This window comes from Bos grunniens, chromosome 15 (genome assembly GCF_055505025.1).
Source record: "Bos grunniens cultivar Pamir isolate PY7600 chromosome 15, Bosgru_T2T1.0, whole genome shotgun sequence".
In the NCBI taxonomy this organism is placed as follows: domain Eukaryota; kingdom Metazoa; phylum Chordata; class Mammalia; order Artiodactyla; family Bovidae; genus Bos; species Bos grunniens.
In genome coordinates this window covers 76,467,916-76,486,557 of record NC_141179.1, presented here as the reverse complement: position 1 = coordinate 76,486,557, position 18,642 = coordinate 76,467,916, and the positions used below count along the sequence as shown (strand labels likewise).

The window sequence follows — 18,642 nt, the reverse complement described above, 5'->3', positions numbered from 1 at the left end:
CCATGCCAGAGTTAAGAATGGACTGAGGGCCAGGAGAGGGCCCTGCCATTGACTTATCCCCAGACTGGGGGCGTTGAAGTGAGCTGAGAGGCTGGGTCACTGCAGGAACCTCATCCCAGGGCTGGCATGCTCCACACCATTCTGGCTGACTGACCTCCAACTCTGACCAAGCTCTGGAGTCGAGACCACTAATTGCTCTAGCTGCTCAACTAGGAACCTCCCTGGTCCTCCATCTCCCACCCACTCTTCCCTGCCACCTCCAAGGTAGGTGAGAGGCTCCTGGTTCACTCAGGTTAAGCCCTACTGCCGCCCAGTACCCAGACCTCCCACAAAATTGACATTACAACTTTGCTCAGATAGGATCAGACATTTATGAAACACATGAATATTCACAAACTGTGGGAGAAACACACTTTCTAGCAATACAAAATCTCCATATAAAGTGCATGTGGCCTGCGACCGTCTCCTCCCCATGCTGGCCCTTGGGTCAGGACTTGGGGTAGTGCTCTGCAGGAGCCCCCAGGGACACCTGGGCCAGGAGAGGGGAGACACGAAGCCATCACAGAGCTTCAGGCCACTGGATACCCCCTCTCATTTCCAGTCCACTGGGAAAGGGCCAGCATGCCAGGGACAGTAGGGAAGTAGGGGGCGGTGGTCCTGCCAACATATACCTTAGGGAAGAGACCCATCATCAAAAAGGCAGGCAAAGGGAATCATCCTGCCATCTGAGATGCTGTCAGACAAGCACTGACTCTGGCCCTAAGCCCTCCGGCCGTCCCAGTTTCTCTGCTCAGTCCTTCCAGGCTTGCTCTCCCCTCCTTTCGGCAGCAGCCCCCGATGCCCTTTCCTCCTGGCTAGGGCTAAGACAGCAGTAAAGCCCCCAACCCAACACTGCAGAAAAAGCTGTTTCCCCCATGCAATACGCGACATTTCTCATGGGTTGACACAGATACAACAGTTGGACTCCAAAGGCAGCTCTCCGGCTGAGGAAGCCCGAGGACATCTCAGGGAGAAGCCTGTCAGTGTGCTGGACTGATGCAGGAGACAGGGGCCTGACCCAGGGTTTGGGTCCTCCTAGGACAGAGGAGAGTCGGGGGCAGGGCTGGGACAAGGTCACAGGGGAGGTAGAGAGAAGGCCCAGGGCCAGCTTAATGCGACACGTGAGGACAAAAACCCCATGAGGGGTTTGTCTCTCAGGCACACACACACCTGCACACACTCCTGTGCGTGCGCATGCTGTGGCTCAAGTCTGGGCCATGGGTGGAGGAAGACGTGCTCCAGCCGGCCACACAGTCCTCCTTTCCGTGGGGTCCTCCTCAGCACAGACCTCCAGCAGTGGGAGGGTTCATGTGGGAGCACCGGCTGCCCCTGGATTGCAAGCCCTTGGCTTCTCTGGGTCAAACGTCCCGCCTGCTGCAGAAGGGTTGGTGCGCTGGCCGGGACCTCAGCTGGGGCCCTTCCCAACTGTCCCTGGCCGTGCACCTGCCTGGGCCCTTGATGTCCAGCTACCGGGAGGGCTGATGCGGTAGCTCGGTGCTGACCAGCCCCGGGCAGACGACAATGGCTTCCCTGGCTGCCATCAGCCGACCTCGGGGGCAGGACTGAGGTGCCGTGAAGTGTGGCCAGGGGAGCCAGGGGGCCCTCCACCACCAGGAACCTGGCCTCCTCCTACTGGATGCTCTGCTCTGACGGTGAAGGAGCGGTGAGAGCAGGGGTTAACTCCTAGCCTCAGGTTTTCAGCCCCGAAGAGTGAGAGGCTCCTCTCTGCTACTACCTGTCAGGCTGCACACCTGGCACTCAGGTCAGGCCCCTGGTGCTCTTCTGTATGAGGCAGAAAGGCTGCAGATCTGGCCACAGCTCAGCCCCAGCTCCCCCAGGAAGAGTTTGGGGAGTCCACTGGCAGGGAATTTTAAAAGAAGAAGCCAGGCCAGGTGACTGTCTGGACAGCACCTGTCCCCTCCAGCCTGCCCGGCCCTCGGGGGTCATAAAGCAGGAACTCAGAAGGCCCCTCGCTGCCTCGAGAATCCCACTCTGCACACGAGCCAGAAATGCTTCCCCTGCTCCTCAGTCTGACATGGAGGGGGAAGGGGAAGGGGAGCAGGTGTCAGAATCCCACCTAAGGTCTGACCACCCTTCTAGGCAGAAGAGGCAGCAGGCCCCCAGGGACAGGTATGGGGTGACCGCCACCGCCGTGACCTCTAGTCCGGGGTCTGGAGGCTGAGGTGAAGCTGCTACCTGTCCTCCTCCAGCCCAGACAGCGTTCAGAGACACACGAGTGTACACAGATGCATGCACACACAACAGGTGGCCCTCCTTCCTCCGCACGCGCACACACACGCACACACTTTCGCTCCGTCTCTGCAGGTGATCAGCAGCTCTGCAGGTTGCACTCCGCTGCCACGGTGGCGGCTTGGGCACCCAAGCTTTGCTCACGGAGCCACGGCACTGCAGCTGCAAGAGAGATAGGGGCGAAAAGGAGCGTTCAGGAACTCTCCGTTGCCTGGGACACGGCTCCTCTGGCGGCTTCTCTGGGGAACCAGGGAGCGCCCAGAGCGAAGCACACGAGCCGCAGCGCCTGGGGACAAGGTGGCTGCTGGGTGCCAGCGGGACCTGGACGCTGGCCCTCTCCGAGGTGCTGACATGGACCAGCTCTCCCTGGCGGACTCTCTGGGCCTCCTCCGCCCCAGGCCTGAGGACGGCAGAGGAGGGGTCACTACCTGAGGCCTTGGGTGACACTTATTCAGATACGACAAGGGCAGTTTCTGTATCAAGGCACAGGGTCTGCTGCCAGAGATGGAGAATCAGGAAAAAAAAAAAAAAGGCTGGAAGAGAAGCCAGCCAGGACCAGTAATTCTGAAGATGAAGGCAATGACTGAGTTTGGAATTAGCGGGTGAGCGAACTTCCACATAGAGATAAAAGCAAGCTGGCACTGTGCTAGAAGACTGGGGGGCGGGGGAGAGGAGACTCAAGGATGAGTCGTTTTAAAGATTTATAACATCCTGGATCTAGGGCAGAGGGAAGAGATGGCCTCATGCTGGATAACAGGACAGGGCAAGCCCATCACAATGCTGGGTTGCCTGTTTCAAGAGGTCCAGGGTGTCTGAGAGTGTAGAGACATGCGGGCCTCTGTTCAAAGACTGCACCTCTTAAATGATGATCAGGTGGATAACAAGACAGCCTACTGAGCCTACTGTGGGTCAGGCACTACACACGTGTGTTAGATTCGTATACAGATTTGTGTATGAAGCCCTGATCCCCTCAGAATGGGACTGTTTTTGCAAAGAGGGTCTTTAAAGAAGTGATTAAGTTAAAATTAGGTACTTATTGTGGGCCCTGATCCCAAATGACTGGTGTCCTTCTATGAAAAGATTAGAGCACAGACACACAGAGGTCAGAGCCTATGAAGACAAGGCAGACAGCAGCGATCTACAGGCCAAGCGGAGAGGCCTCAGGAGAGACCAACCCTGCTGCCAACTTGACCTCAGACTTCCAGCCCCCAGAGCTGTGAGCGAATGAATTTCTGTCATTAGAGTCACCTGGTCTGTGGCACCTTGTGAGAATCCAAGCGAACTAATGCAGCTTGTGACCCCATTAACCCTGAAGACACAGCCTTCATTTTTACAGATGAGAAAACTGAAGCCAGAGAGGCTACATAAGCTGCCCAAGACGACAGAATTCAGGAGTGACAGAGCCAAGACGGGAAACCTAGGTCCGTCTGCTTCCGCAATCTGTATTTTTGCCACTAAGTAATCTCTACATTACAGGATCTCCCATTTAAGACTTTCAGAGGATGTAACAAGTTCAACATGGTGGCATGAAGATTAACATTCAAACAACATCAATGGAAGTTCAGATGTTAACAGAAAAGGAAAAAATGCTCTCGAGAGTTGAAGACACTGGAGTCAGGGGTTCAAAATCAGTCTTCTGACACATGCAGCCCTTTTCAGGCAAATGTTAAATCCAAAGATTTTAACTGGATGATGATAATTCCTCTGGAAGCTGGGAAAAATCAAAAACAAATTTACGAGTGGATACCTGTATGGGACAATACTGAGTACCTCTTTAAAATATTTTCAACAATTCTCTCTCAGTTCAGTTCAGTCGCTCAGTTGTGTCAGACTCTGCGATCCCATGAATCACAGCACGCCAGACCTCCCTGTCCATCACCAACTCCCAGAGTTCACTCAAACTCACATCCATCGAGTCAGTGATGCCATCCAGCCATCTCATCCTCTGTCGTCCCCTTCTCCTCCTGCCCCCAATCCCTCCCAGCATCAGAGTCTTTTCCAATGAGTCAACTCTTCGCATGAGGTGGCCAAAGGACTGGAGTTTCAGCTTTATCATCATTCCTTCCAAAGAAATCCCAGGGCTGATCTCCTTCAGAATGGACTGGTTGGATCTCCTTGCAGTCCAAGGGTCTCTCAAGAGTCTTCTCCAACACCACAGTTCAAAAGCATCAATTCTTCGGCACTCAGCTTTCTTCACAGTCCAACTCTCACATCCATACATGACCACTGGAAAAACCATAGCCTTGACTAGACGGACCTTTGTTGGCAAAGTCACATCTCTGCTTTTCAATATGCTATCTAGGTTGGTCATAACTTTCCTTCCAAGGAGTAAGCGTCTTTTAATTTCATGGCTGCAGTCACCATCTGCAGTGATTTGGAGCCCAAAAAAATAAAGTCTGCCACTGTTTCCACTGTTTCCCCATCTATTTCCCATGAAGTGATGGGACCGGATGCCATGATCTTCGTTTTCTGAATGTTGAGCTTTAAGCCAACTTTTTCACTCTCCTCTTTCACTTTCATCAAGAGGCTTTTTAGTTCCTCTTCACTTTCTGCCATAAGGGTGATGTCATCTGCATATCCGAGGTTATTGATATTTCTCCTGGCAATCTTGATTCCAGCTTGTGCTTCTTCCAGCCCAGTGTTTCTCCAGATGTACTCTGCATAGAAGTTAAATAAGCAGGGTGACAATATACAGCCTTGATGTACTCCTTTTCCTATTTGGAACCAGTCTGTTGTTCCATGTCCAGTTCTAACTGTTGCTTCCTGACCTGCATATAGGTTTCTCAAGAGGCAGGTCAGGTGATCTGGTATTCCCATTTCTTCCAGAATTTTCTCTTTAAGTTTGTACTATAATGACCTAGCCATATTTTTTCACTACAAGTAAATATATTCGTTACTAAAGTGTATACATGTTTATTGAAACATGCTAATTGACTCTCTTCTGCAACTGATAACTTCAGGACTGGAAAGTAAACAGGTGCTCCTGCCCACTACCTCCATTTCTGGTGTTCTCCCCACCTTCAGGGGCGAGGGACGATAAACGGTGCTTGAGGATTCCTTCGAACACGGGCTCTTACTCTGGGGTTCCTGACCCTTAAGGGGTCCAAGGACAGGCCTTAAGGGGCGGTCCACAGACGCCGTGACGTACATTTTGCTGTGTGTGGGAACAGGTGTAATTTTCCGGGGAGAGGCTCCATCCTTCATCAGACTCTTCAAAGCATGGGTAACCCAAAGAGGTGTTAAGAACCGATGCCTCAGCTTAGAAGATGAGGAGATGAGGTGCAGTTGGGCAGGTATAATACTAAAAATTCATTGAGGCCTACGCTCACCTGGATATGGTTTAGCCATGGGGCAGACCCGTGAAGGGAGGTGGCAATGACCTGGCCTCAGATGAGCCCCAGTGACCCACAACCCTCTGTGATGGCTTCAAAAGCCCACACAGAAAACCAAGGTTTGGAAGAACCAGCTCATCCTTGTCTACAAAGCTAGTCAAAGGCCTGGTCAACTACTTACTCAAGCTGCTCGATCAGCAGATAATTAGATGGTCTCTGTGTTCTTATTCTCAAGCTAGGACATAAGTCCGCAGAAAAAGGCGCTCGGGGAAATCAAACGAGGCCGTACAGGAAAACGACAGCCTCACTAAACACAGAGAAGCGCAGCGAGGGGAGAGGCGCCAGGGGAGAAAGCGACGCATAAAACACCACTAAAGACAGAGCCAATCTCACACCTATTTCACTCTCTCAACCCGTCACAAGTGGCTGGAACACAGACTAGTTAATGACCTTCCCTCCGCGTGCCAATTGCAGTTAGGATGGCCCGTGTCCCAGGGCCCTCACATCCCTTCTCCCACACTGGATGCTGGCTCCCAGCCCGGGAGGGGCGTGTGGGCCACTGTGCACACCCGAGCCTCGTCAGCAGAGGAGGCCACTACCGCTCAGGGTCTGGAAGAAACGTGGCTTGGAGCTGTACCAGGCCTCCGTGGCCACCCTCCCCAGCACAGGGGCTGAGGTGCAGGGCCCGAGCCTGAGAGGGGCAGAAGGCCGGCTCCCAGCCCCGACATGAGGAGCGGGGAAGGGCAGGGTGCAGCTGAGCCTGGACGGGTTTTCAGCTGGTCCGTCGGCTCAGCCTCATTCTCCACTTTAGCTACTCGCCTGCCCTTCCTGCTGTACCACAGCAAAGGGGAGGGGTGTCTGTCCGTCAGCAGCTACTGAGTAAGCGGCAGCGAAAGTGCGAGGGGATGTCAAGTCCCAACAAATTCTCGTTTCAGGAACTGAGTCAGAGAGGCGAGAAAAACCTGTGTGCAGGCTCCCAGGACGGGCTTCTGACCACCACACAGCCTCCGCTTCCCCCGGGGCAGCGTCTTACAGACTGCTCAGTGCCCCTCACACACAGGTTCACGTAAGGACGGACATACATGCGGCAGATGTATGCCATTGTCAGAAAGACAACAAAGAGATTCCAGAAGTCAGGTTCTCCTCAGTGAAAAGTGAAATTGTTAGTCGCTCAGTTGTGTCTGAGTCTTTGTGACCCAGTGGACTGTAGCCTGCCAGGCTCCTCTACCCATGGGATTCTCCAGGCAGGAACACTGGAGTGGAGAGCTGTGCCCTCCTCAGGGGAGCCCCACGGCTAACCAAGCCTGCGTGAACTTCGGGCGGAGGACGGGGAGAGGTGGTCCTTGGCCATGAACCTTCTGTGTTCAACAGGCTTCTCTCAACAGATCAGTATGTACCAGCAGAAGGGCAAATAGATCCTGTGCACTGCTAAAATAATTGGACCAATACAAAAAACCTGCACACAATTGGAAGCTGATGGAATCCTGAGCGGTCAGCAGCTTTGGGGATTACGGAGAAGCAGCTGAAATGAAAGCTATTTGAGGCTGGCTTATTTTTCAGTTTTGTGAACATCGTACAGTAACCAAATGCAGAACAGATACTGATGTGGGTTTGAGGTAAGCGTGGAACCAACTGATATCAGGATATGTTTTCCCACAAGATCAGTTTAAATCATTGTCTGGCCCAGGCCTGAGGCATCGGAAACAACAGAATAACAAACGAGAGAGGCTGGAGCTAAACTCAGCCTGAAGGGCCCGTGATGGAGCCTCCAGCTGGTGAAGTATGCTTATTCACACCAGACAGCTAGAGCACCTAAGCACGGTTGTGAATCCGGCCCTGAGTCACTCAGCTACACTGACAGAGAGGAGAAGGGGCGAAGGCAGTTAAGACTACCGACTCAGGCCCAGGGGCCACTGCTGTGTGGCCCGTCCAGCCCAGGGTGCTGGCTCTGACTGCGGTAACAATGACAGAATCAAAGACACCCTGAGAAGCACATGCAAGGCGGCGACGTGATTTCGTCTGTGTGGTGCATTTTACTCGGAGGCTTTTCACACACGGTTTCTCCTCTTTCCCCAAGGCTTGTGCTTGATGGGTGGGGCAGGTGACGAGATGCTGTCATCACTGATCACTGGTGATGATGCCCAGCCATCCTCAGGCCCTGGTGCAACCGCAGCACACAGCGAAACACAAGCGCCACTGAGACACTCCTCTCTTTCAGGGTTTCCGAAGAACACGAGTATCCGTCCTGTCCTCCGACCTCCAGGCCCCACTTCCAGTCGACTGGCACGATGAAGGGCTGACCCTTGAGAATCAGTCCTCCCCATCCCGACAGGCTGAGGGACACCCCTGGACTACACGCGAGGAGAGGTGCTGGCCTCTGCACCCTTCAGTGTCCTCTTGGAATCACCGCCACGGCCTCTCAACTGGCTCTCTCCCCACACAGCTTCCTCTAGAGCCCCAGCCCAATGCCTGGTTAATCTTCAAAAAATGCCAGTTTGATCATTCACTCTGTTTCAAAATGCGCCTCCGTTCCCAGAGAGTACACACCAAGGACTCTGTCTGCTTGACATTTAAGACCCTCCATGACTGGACCCAACTGTAACCTTATGTTCTTTTAAAAAAATAGTAATAACAATATCCATAATAATAATAGCTATCATCTTATTTAGGAACTTCTAAGGCTAAGCGGGGCCTCCCAGGCGGCACCAGTGGTAAAGAACCTGCCTGCCAGTGCAGGGGACTTAAGACATGGAGGTTCGATCCCTGAGTGGGGAAGATCCCCTGGAGGAGGAAATGGCAACCACTCTGGTATTCTTGTCTGGAGAATTCCAAGGACACAGGAGTCTGGTGGGCTACAGTCCATAAGGTTGCAAAGAGTCAGACACGACTGAAGCGACTCAGCACGCAAGGCTAAGTACCCTGTGTATTACACAGAAAGTGTTAATTACTGACCAGCACCCACACTCTGTAGCTAACAGAACCTGGATTTTGTCTGGCGACTCGTGGACATGGCTCAGACAATAGATTAGGAATGGTCTAAGTCAGTGATTCTCAGAGGCAGTCCCAGAACAGCATCATCATCAACTGCTGGGAACGTGTTAGAAATGCAAATTCTCAGGCCCCAGCCCAGGCTCGTTGGGGGTGGGGCCCAGCCATCTGCGGCTTAACAAATCCTCCAGGGGCTTCTGTTGCTCACTCAGGTTGGAGATCAATGGTCTAAACAATCCGGATCCTATTTCCCAGCTTGGGGGTGGCTTTATGACTCATTCTGGCTCATGACGCCAATGCGAAAAGCTGCAGAAGAGGTGTCCTGGTAAAGGTTTTATTTTCTTGATGAAAAGGAAGAGAGGCACCCCCTGACGACTTGGCACAGTATAAAACTGCAAAAAACCTTCACTGGGCCCCCAACCCAAACTTTACTTTCTTTTACTCAGCTTTATTTTCCCTTCATCACCACTTAGGGCTTCTTGACACAAGGTGTTTCTATCTGCTTACTGTCTGTCTCCTCTCACGAAGACGCACCCAAGGGCGGGCAGGACGCTGTCGGTCATGTTCACAACCATATTCAGTGCCTACAACAGTGTCTGGCAAAGTGTCATCACCTGATACGTTTATTGAATGAATGAGTGCAGCTGTCTCTGCGATTCCTTCTCTTTTTTGCTTTGAGCAAGGAATTGATGGCTGAAGCCGTGGTAGCCACCTTAAGGCCAAGAAATAAGAGAATCTCAGAAAAATTGGCTCTGACATTGTTGAGCCATCAAACCCAAACCAGCAACACCGTGCTCTGGGCCTTTTGTTCCTTAAGAAAACTAAATCCCTCTTTCGTTTTCACCACAGTAGCCACGTTGTTCATCCTAGCAGCCCCATATGTTACTAACACATATATTTAATCATTTAATCTTTGTAACAAGAACCTAATTTTTGATGAGGAAACCAAGTCTCAGAGAGCTTAAGTAATCTGCACAAGATCATGTAATCATTAAGCTGTTGTTCTTGTCGGAAACGCCCCGCCTTGCTGCCTAGATTCAATTCGTCGTCCAGGTCCTCTAGGGTAACTTCTGTCTTGTACTCCTGGATCGCTCCAGCCCACCAACCTGTGTCTAATGCTAAGCTGGTGGAGTGTGAATCATCTGTCCAGGAATTATAGATCATTTGTCTTGTTTCTCTAAGCAGACTATTACATCCTTATGGATGGGCATCGTATCATGTTTTATATGTCTTAAGCTCCCTTTCCTCACACATTTGCTGGCAACAGTTTCAGGCTCAAGTGGATGCCATTACCTTCCTGAGCAACCATAACCCAGACGTTTAACCTCTCTGTTCTTTGATCTTCTCATCTGAAAGTCAGAGTATCAGCTTGGCAAGTTCCAGATTTGTAAGACAGAATGAACTTTGCTTAGTATCACAGACTTAAGAGAGAACTAAGAGGTAATGTCCAAGGTTGCCAGTACTCCCAGGACGAGAAAACACAAATCTGTCCACCTGTGACGTCTGTGACAAAGCGCCTAGTCGGGTAAAGGGCATCAAACATCTGCCGCGTCACTGACAAGTGAGTCTAGACGCAGAGACCAGATGGCCCCGCCCGGCCTTGAAGTGCAAGAGCTTAGAAAAAAAGAATTGGCTTCACAGAGAAAATTCCCCTCCCATCTAATTTTGCAGACACGGCACATAAGGAACAGCCCAAGATGGTGACCCAAAGTGGATAGTAATTTATGTCTTCCCCAGAAAGGCATAAAAGGCCCTCTTACTCTGGGGAAGAAGAGCCGGGTTTTTGTTTTTGAAGACATTCAGGGGCTTCCAAGGAAGATGAGCGCTGACAGGAAAGTGCAGAGCTGAAGCCACGAGAAAGACCTGAATGGAGGCGTGGCTGTAAGAGGCACAGATGACTGACGGGGAGCCTGGGTAGGTGGGTGGTGGGGCTGGGCTGAGTGAGCCTCCAAGCACCCCTAAGCCTACATTCTGAAAGTGTGTGCTGCCCTCTGCTGGCCAGTCTCAAGCGCACAGCCCGTCGGGGCAACTGGCAGAGGGGCCTGAAGCACCCCCGGCCCTGCCCTGGGATGGCTTCCCCCTCAGCTTCACACCCAGGTCTCCGCTTTCTTTTTTTTGGATCTGGCTCACTTTGACAGGTAGAAAGAGTCCTTTTTTTTCCTTTCCCATAGCTAGCAAAGAAGGAACAAAGCTTTACCTTTAAATTCTCTTTTTAGTATTAGAAGGTGTAAAAGTAAGAATGGTAGAATTTGAGCTGAAATCCTAAAGAAGTCATGCAGTCCTCACTAGGCTTTAATCCCGTTTTCCGGGTTTTAAGCTTCACCTGGCAGGGTGGTAGTTTCCCAAACTCGCCCCCAGCCCTCCCCGCCTCACCCCACGAGACTCTCCCCCCTCCTCACCCCACCTCTCTTCCGCCTCACTCACTCTCAGACGCCCCTGCTCGGCAGTTCTGAGGGGAGCAACTCTGCCACCCTGGCCCGTTTGCTGAGCTCTCCACCAGGCGGCTCCTCTGCTGCTTCCAGTTTGCGCTTGGGAGACGCTGGGCCCCCGGGCAGTGGTCTTGGGCCTGTAGGGAAGCAGGTCAGTGTCACACGGACACATGCGTTAAGCCCACATGACCCTCAACTGCGCAGAGGTTGCTTTTTAGGGGGCAGGGAGACTGCTCCTCAGACCAGTCCCCTTCCTTCAGCAGTGACCGCCTGGAAAGATCCGAGGAGTGCATGATCAGGCCTGCAGGCACGAGTGCCAGCTCTGGGGCCCAAGTGCCAAGGGCTCCAGGCCGGAGACGGACGGGCCCGGCAGCTCTCCTTGCTCAGGGACTGAGGCCTTCCCGCTGCAACAGGCCTCCCGAAGCTGGGATGAGCATGCTCTGCCCTGTGGAGCCCATCTGGCCAGGCAAAGTAGAAAAAGCTCTGTAGTTCTCTACAGTCTGAACTTGCCAGTCTTCGTCCCAGAGCTGAAGGGCAGAGGTTAAGAAAGGGGCAAGTCTGCCTACCCCTCTCTCCTGCCACCTCCTGCCTGGACGACTCGTCGCCCCCTGTCCAGCCTCCCCGTCCTCGGGGGCTCCTGCCCACGCTGTGCTCTCCACACACACACAGCAGGCAGAGTGAGCTCTTTAAAACATAAAGCGATCACGCCTCTGCCCTGCTGACCCTGTCAGCGCCTTCTCCCTGCACACATGAGGGAACGCTAACCCTCCTGTGGACGCAGAGTCTACACGGCGCTGCTCCGGCTATCCATCCTTGTCTCGCTCCAGCTTGTCACTCAGGACACGCCAGCCCCACTGGCCTCCCTCCTTTCGTTCCTGGGACAGGCAGCTCGCTTCCGTCTCTGAGTCTTTTCTTGCTATTCCCTTTGCCTGGGATGCTCTTCCCCCTGTTCTCGGAAGGCTGGCTCTGCTCACTACCTGGGGCTCTGGTGCTCCACCTAAAGTCACCTCCCTCCCCAGAGCTCTCTTAGCAGGTCATTCGACTCGACTTTCCTGCAAAGCACCTGGTATCTGACATGATCCTGCACAGTTCCTTTGTAACATCTGTGTCCCTGGGGGGAGTTCAAGCTCCACCAGGGCATGAGTGTTCTGGTCTCCGTCCTCAGACCCCGTGACTGAAGTGGGGGTAGCTCTGCAGTGCCCCTGGGACGGGCACAGGCCCCCGGAGGCCAGCTGTACTCACCTACACTGCTTGAGCTCCCTGCCTGGATCGAGCTGGGCTCCGCCACTGGGTTGCTGAGGTCTTCCACACAGGAAGGGACAGATGCCAGCAGACCTGGGAAAGAGGCAGGGGAGTAATCGGAATGCAAACTCACAGGACTGCACAGGGCCCCGGGGCAGGGGAGGACAAGACAGGGGGGTCCTAGGTTCTGTCTCTCTCCACTGGCTGCAACTCATTCAGCCCTGCCTGAGCGGCCTGTGCCCAGGAAGTCAAGTTAACAGCCTGGAAGGCAGCACTCAGCAGTGTCCCCCTGCAAATATCTGGGAACCCCCATTCCCACCCCAGGAGCCCAGAGGTGCTGTTCCTGTTGGGGATGAGGGGATGGTCCTTACAGAGTCCCCGGTAGCGGGACAGCTGCTGGTAAACCTGCTTCATCCGCTCGATGTTGAGCCGGCTGGCCTCGGCGTGGTTGACGATGGGCCGGGGGTAGTCCACGCCAATGACGCACTTGGCTGCCTTCTGAATGGACTCTGGGGCATTCCAGGGCTCGTAGATGTACCGGGAGGGGAACCCTTTCAGTTTGGGCAGGTATCGCCTGAAACGCACCCACCAGACAACCTGTCAGCACGCTGGGAGCCTCCTTCAAAGCAAAGGCCAAGAGTATCTCACCCGAGGAGGAGGCTGCAGTGGTCAGAAAGCCCGCTCTGCACCCTCACCTGATGTAGTCCCCACTGGGGTCTGTGCGGCGGCCAAAACCCACCGGGCAGTAGCAGTGGAAGAACTGCTGGAAGAAAGCGCTGCAGGACAGCCACATCCAGCTGCCGGCGTTCACGCTGAAGTCTGCGTCCAGCAGCAGCTCATCGAACACCTAGATGCAGGCAGGAGGGGCCATGAGCCTCCGGGGGCCTACGACCATGCTTCTCCCCCAGTCACCACATGCACCCCGGAGAAGGGTGCCAAAGCCTTCTGCTGCTAGCAAGCCAAGAAGGATCTGGAGACAATTTCCCGCACCCAGGGGTCCCAGCCCACGCCCTAGCCCCCATGGGGGCTGCCCACTGAGAGAGCACTCACCCGGACCCCGCTCTCCCAGCTGACCCAGAGGTCCCCGCGCGTGAGGAAGCAGGCCACAGCGTGCCGGGCCAGGTGGTGGATCCACCCCTCCTGCCTTAGCTGGGTCATGATGGCGTCGATCCAGGGAAAGCCTGTCTTGCCCTCGGCCCACTTGGCCAAGGCCTCGGGGTTGCGATCCCAGGGGATCTGGATGCAGATGGGGTTCCCCTCCATGCGGTCGAACCTGGGGTTGTTGGTGGCCGCTGTGTAAAAGAACTCTCGCCACAGGAGTTGCCCAAACAGGGAGAGTGGGGGCGTGCTGTTCCGCTTCACCTGGGGGCGGGAAGCACACGGGTACAAACGCCTGCCCCGCCCACAGCACACCACCCAGGCCTCCCCACAAAGGACCGGAGCTGCCACCTCCACCCTCGACGCGGGGAGGGGCCGTGCCCAGGAGAAACGGCAGAAGGTGCCTGCAGAACCTGGCACCCTGGCTGTGCCCACTGCTGCTCTGAGCACCAAGAACGGCTGAGGGTCGGCAGGTGGCGGAAGGGACAGTGCTGTGGGACTCGGGGCGGGAACTGAGCTCCCCAGGCTGGTCACAGTCCTTGTCCTCAGGGGCCCCTGTGTAACTCTCCTTTCTAAAATGTCAAAGGGAGTTTTCTCAACAGCGCACACACAAAAATGCTCAGTCTAGATTTTGGTTAAATACGTAATACCCAAAGCCTGGATCTGGGGCCACGAGGGAACTAAGACATCAGACCTCCAAGCGAATGATGCGTGTGTGCTCAGTCACATCTGAACTCTTTTCAACCCATGGACTGTAGCCCCAACTTCCTCTGTCCCTGGGATTCTCCAGGCAAGCATACTGGAGTGGGTGGCCATGCCCTCCTCCAGTGGATCTTCCCAATCCAAGCATTGAACTTGTGTCTCTTGTGTCTCCTGCATTGGCAGGCAGATTCTTTATCACTGTGCCACCTGGGAAGCCCCAAGGGAATGATAATTTTCCTAAAATCACAAGATTACCCACTGAGCTGGCAAAGCTACCCCAGGCCACAAAATCTGGATGCTGGCAACTTAAGGACACATGAAACAATGCAGATGCAAGTGTGAGCTGATGAATCTCAGGGGCGGGAGGTGCGGCCCTCTCTCTCGGTGGGGGCAGGTACATCACCACAAGGCACTCTGCCTGTTGCCCCATCCGGCCCTGCAGCCGGCCCTCTGCTTACTTCCTCATCACTGATGGGCAAGCGCCACGAGATAGTCTGGATGCCGCCCCGTAGCGGGCCACTGCGCTCTTCACCTCAGGACTGGCCCCAGCCTCACCCATCCTGCCTCCCACCCTGAGGGCTCAGTCCTCACCCCGCTGCTGCTGGCAACTCTGCCACCCTGGGCTCACACCCTGAGGCCGGCCTGTCCTGCTCCACTTGAGAAGTTGGATTTGGTTTTGAGCGGCAGTTGGGGTTGTGCTTGGCTCGGCCACCTCTCGGATGTGGCCTCCTCCTCACTGTCTCTGGACAGTACCCACACTTTAGCCAGAGGGAAGGCCTCCCTGTATGGCGACTGATCCGCCCAGAAGACCCCGGTCCTCTCGGCTGCACGCGGGGGCAGGCTGACAACCCTCACCTTCTTATACAGGTCCCACAGGCGGTAGTAGAAGAGACGGCAGGAGAGGCAGCCAAAGCGCAGGTAGGGGCTGAGGCCCGTTGGGCTGGCCAGCAGGGAGTTGGCGTTCATCCGGGGCCTCTCGTAGTTGGCAACCCAGGCCTGCAGCAGAAAGAGAGGGCGGAGGAAGGACAAGCCGGGACGCTGCCGATGAACAAGCCTGATGGCAGCTGGTGGTTAAGGAACCTGCTTAAGGTCGCAGACCAGAAAGCAAGGAGCCAGGACAAGAGTCCTGTGCACATCCCACCCCTTCAGGCTGGCACAACTTCTGATGGAACCACCAACCAACCGAACAACGGGGCCCATGTTCTCATCCTGACTCTGTTTAATTTGTGCTATGACTGTAGTAAGTTATTTAGTCCCTCAGTGACTTATCTATTAAATGAGAACAAAGTTTCCTACCTGCTGGAGATTAAATAAAATGACAGATTTGAAAGTTTCTGAAAGCACTGAACAGGCTATGACTCTACAGAAGAAAGGAACATGGGCTTCCATGTTACAGAAGAGGGCACTTCTCGCTCAGCTCCCACTGTCACAGGGGCCCTGAGGCTGCTACTGCACAGATTCGCCTGGGCACTTCCGCCCACCACTCCACAGCACTATCCCACAACTGCGGACCCAGAGTCACGAATTGCGGGGTCACTTGTCTTGTTTTTCTCATCAGTTGCTGCCGGCAGGGTACTTAACCTCCACAACTCAGGGACACCTGTTCTCTCATTTGCTATTAGCAATCCTGTGAGGCAGCATTTGTCACCTCCTTTTGAAAATGAGGAAATAAGGCTGAGAAGGGTTATGTGACTGCTGGGGTTACAGAGATGGTAAGAGACAGGGCTGGAGGGACTGACTCCAGTCTTTTCCACTCCCTCTAACAACTATTTTCTTTCTCAATTCCTAATGCCCTCTTGTTCTTTGTGAGGACTATTTCACAAACTTATACCCTCTTGAGACCTCCAATTCCATACTCACCTACCCCTCTTCAGCAGATGACCTTCTTTCCTCAGGACAAGGAAATGGAAGCCATCAGGTAGGAAACACCTCAACTTTTAGCCACCAAATCTACAGACTCTCCTGCACCCACCCCCCCTGCGACCCTGCCCAAGGCTGAGGCCTCCGCCCGGCTCTGGAGCCCTCCTCCATTCCTTCTTACACACATTCCACCTCTCCCTCTCTTCTGCGTCCACTCTAACAACACTGGGGAAATGGTCTCGGCTCTTTGCAAACAAAACAAAACAAAAATAAATACTTTCCAGTCACCCTGCAGACTTCCCCCTGCATCCTCTTTCCTCCCTTCACAGCCAGCCTCACTCTATTTCCTCGAACCCAGCTCCACGTCCCCTTCACCACTCCCACCAGAGCCTCCATGACGTCCACGCCACTGAATCCTGTGCGCATTTTCTGTCCTTTCGTTTCTGGGCCTCCCAGCCACTCACCCTGTTGCCCGCGCTCCCGTCTCCATACCCACCATTCCGTGGGCTCCTGGTCGCCTCTCAGCTCTCACCTGGCTGGCTACTCATGTTTCACCAGCTCCACCATGCCTCCCAACCCTGAAGTGCTGGCGTCCCAGGGCTCTGTCCCGGGTCCTCTGCTCCACTGTGCTCCAGCTGAGTTCATCCGGTCCCATGGATCCTCTAAGGCTACTTCCTTGCAGACAATCACCATGGCTCTAGCTTGCGGCCCGACTGCAACCTAGACTCCCAAATCACCCTATCCAACTCCCTGCCAGAGATCTCCACTGGACTGACTCTCAGGCCTCAAGGGTAGCAGGCTCTTTTCTTTAAACTGCCCTTCCATTGGCATGCCTTACCTCAGAAAGCACATTGTCATCCACCTCGTTGCCAGAGCCAAAAGCACGGCCGTCACCTTTCCCTGCCCTCCCTCAGCAGGTCATGTCAGTCCCACTGTCCAAGTATTTCTCCACTCTGTCCTTTTCTTTCCATCCCCTGTTGCCATCGACCTGGTTTGGGCTAAGACTATCTATACTGGACAACTGTGACAGCCTCCCACCTGCCTCTGCATCAGCTCTTGTCCCCTCTAATCCACTGTCCACACCGGGAGCAGAGTGGTTCTTTAAAATGCCTGTCCCCGAGGGCGACACCAGCACCAGGCTTCCTGGTGTTCTCAGGCTAGAGTCCCAAATCCTAAACAAGGCTCACAAGCACCCTGCAGTCTGCAGGGGGCCCATGTTTCTAGCTTCCTCCCTTGCCGCTCTTCTTGAAGCATCATGCTCTTGCTAGCCTTTGCACATGCAGCTCCCTTTCCTTGGTTAATTTTGACTCTTCCTTCAAGCCTCAGCCTCAAAGCTACCTTCCTGGCAGGTGACCCTCAGGTATTGGTTAAGTACCTCTAACAGACACAAGGTATATTTGCCTGCTCGCATCCTTGCCCACCATTCTTTGAAAATCTTTTTAAGTGAAACATAGATACAAAAGCACACCGATGGGTGGCTTAATGAATTATTCTAAGGCAAATACCTCTGCAACCGCCACCGAAGTTCAAGAATCAGTACCTTGCCGGCCACCCCAGAAGCCCACCTACGTGCTCTGCCAGTCAGGTCCCTTCCCTGCTCCATCAATGACCACCTGCCCAATTTTATTAATAATCAGGTCCCAGCATTTTAAAATGTTTATATTTTTCTGTTTTTTCAAAGCACATTTGGATGGGAGGGCTTTACCTTCTCAGTTACTCCTTGCATTTTTAAGTGTTTTCTATTCTTTTTTTCATCCAAATGTACATCCGCAGGCACATTTTGTTTAGTCTTGGTCATGTCAAGAGAGTCCAACGTGTTATTTACTTTATTCTATGTATTTCCTGCCGTTTCCTTCTTTTCCTTTTAGATTTCTTGTAAAAGAACTCAAGATCTGTGACTTGCACTAATTCCCACAATCTGGATTTCCCTGCGTTCTTACGGGTGCAGTTCAACACATTCCTCTGGCCTGTGTGCTGCCTGCAAACTGGTGCTGGTACCAGAGACTGGCTTGGACTCAGGTTTCCTGTCTTTGCCAAGACTACAGGGGGGACGTGCCTGACAGCCACTATCCTTGGTGCTGCAGTCATCAGTGAATCACTCGGGGCTGCAAGATTCCACTGCTCCTTTTTCATTTAATAACTGGGACACTTGTGGATAGATGCTTGCCCTCAGCTACTACTGGGTAACCCACTGGTAAAGACCATACTGTTTGGCCCCCTTTCTGGTAACAGCACTTAATGTTCTTGTGGTGACCCAACCCTTCCCTAATCTCAGGTCAACTGGGTAGGGTAGAGCTGAGCCCACCTTGGACTCTGGGAGTGGGCTCACGCCCAGATTCAAGTCTGACCAGGGAAGGGGGCAGCCCTTTCCCTGGCCATAGTGACAGTCGGGGACAGTCACATGACCCAAGCCAGACCAATGAAAACACTTCTTGGGACTTTTTCTGAAGCTTTTGGAAACTTTCTCAGGTAGTACTAAGCATATTGAAAGTAAGCCTCTGGTGACCTGCCTTGCCACCACTCAAGGAAAGCCTGCCTGAGAATGAAATAATACACAGGAAGGCAGTGCTGAGATGGAGAATGCATTCCAAGTAGCATTAGTTGGACACCTGGATCCAGCTGTGCCTGAAGGCTACCTCCTGGGACTCTTGGTTATATGAGTTAAGAAAAATTCCTTTTTCAAAAGCCAACTTGCAAACAAG

General features: G+C 53.6%; 1 protein-coding gene across 2 annotated transcripts in view; it reads right to left on the bottom strand.

Annotated features, from left to right (window-relative positions):
* Positions 1-352: 352 nt before the first annotated feature.
* Positions 353-18,642, bottom strand: part of CRY2 (cryptochrome circadian regulator 2) — a 36,136-nt gene continuing 17,846 nt past the window's right edge. For both annotated transcript variants that reach the window (XM_086341293.1, XM_086341294.1), the window contains 7 exons: positions 14,936-15,076; positions 13,331-13,642; positions 12,976-13,127; positions 12,652-12,854; positions 12,281-12,373; positions 11,034-11,175; positions 353-2,451 (listed from right to left, as the gene is read on the bottom strand). In XM_086341293.1, the coding sequence (XP_086197419.1) occupies positions 11,036-11,175; positions 12,281-12,373; positions 12,652-12,854; positions 12,976-13,127; positions 13,331-13,642; positions 14,936-15,076 (1,041 nt within the window). In that variant the 3' untranslated portion in view covers positions 353-2,451; positions 11,034-11,035. The remainder of the gene's footprint in view (positions 2,452-11,033; positions 11,176-12,280; positions 12,374-12,651; positions 12,855-12,975; positions 13,128-13,330; positions 13,643-14,935; positions 15,077-18,642) is intronic.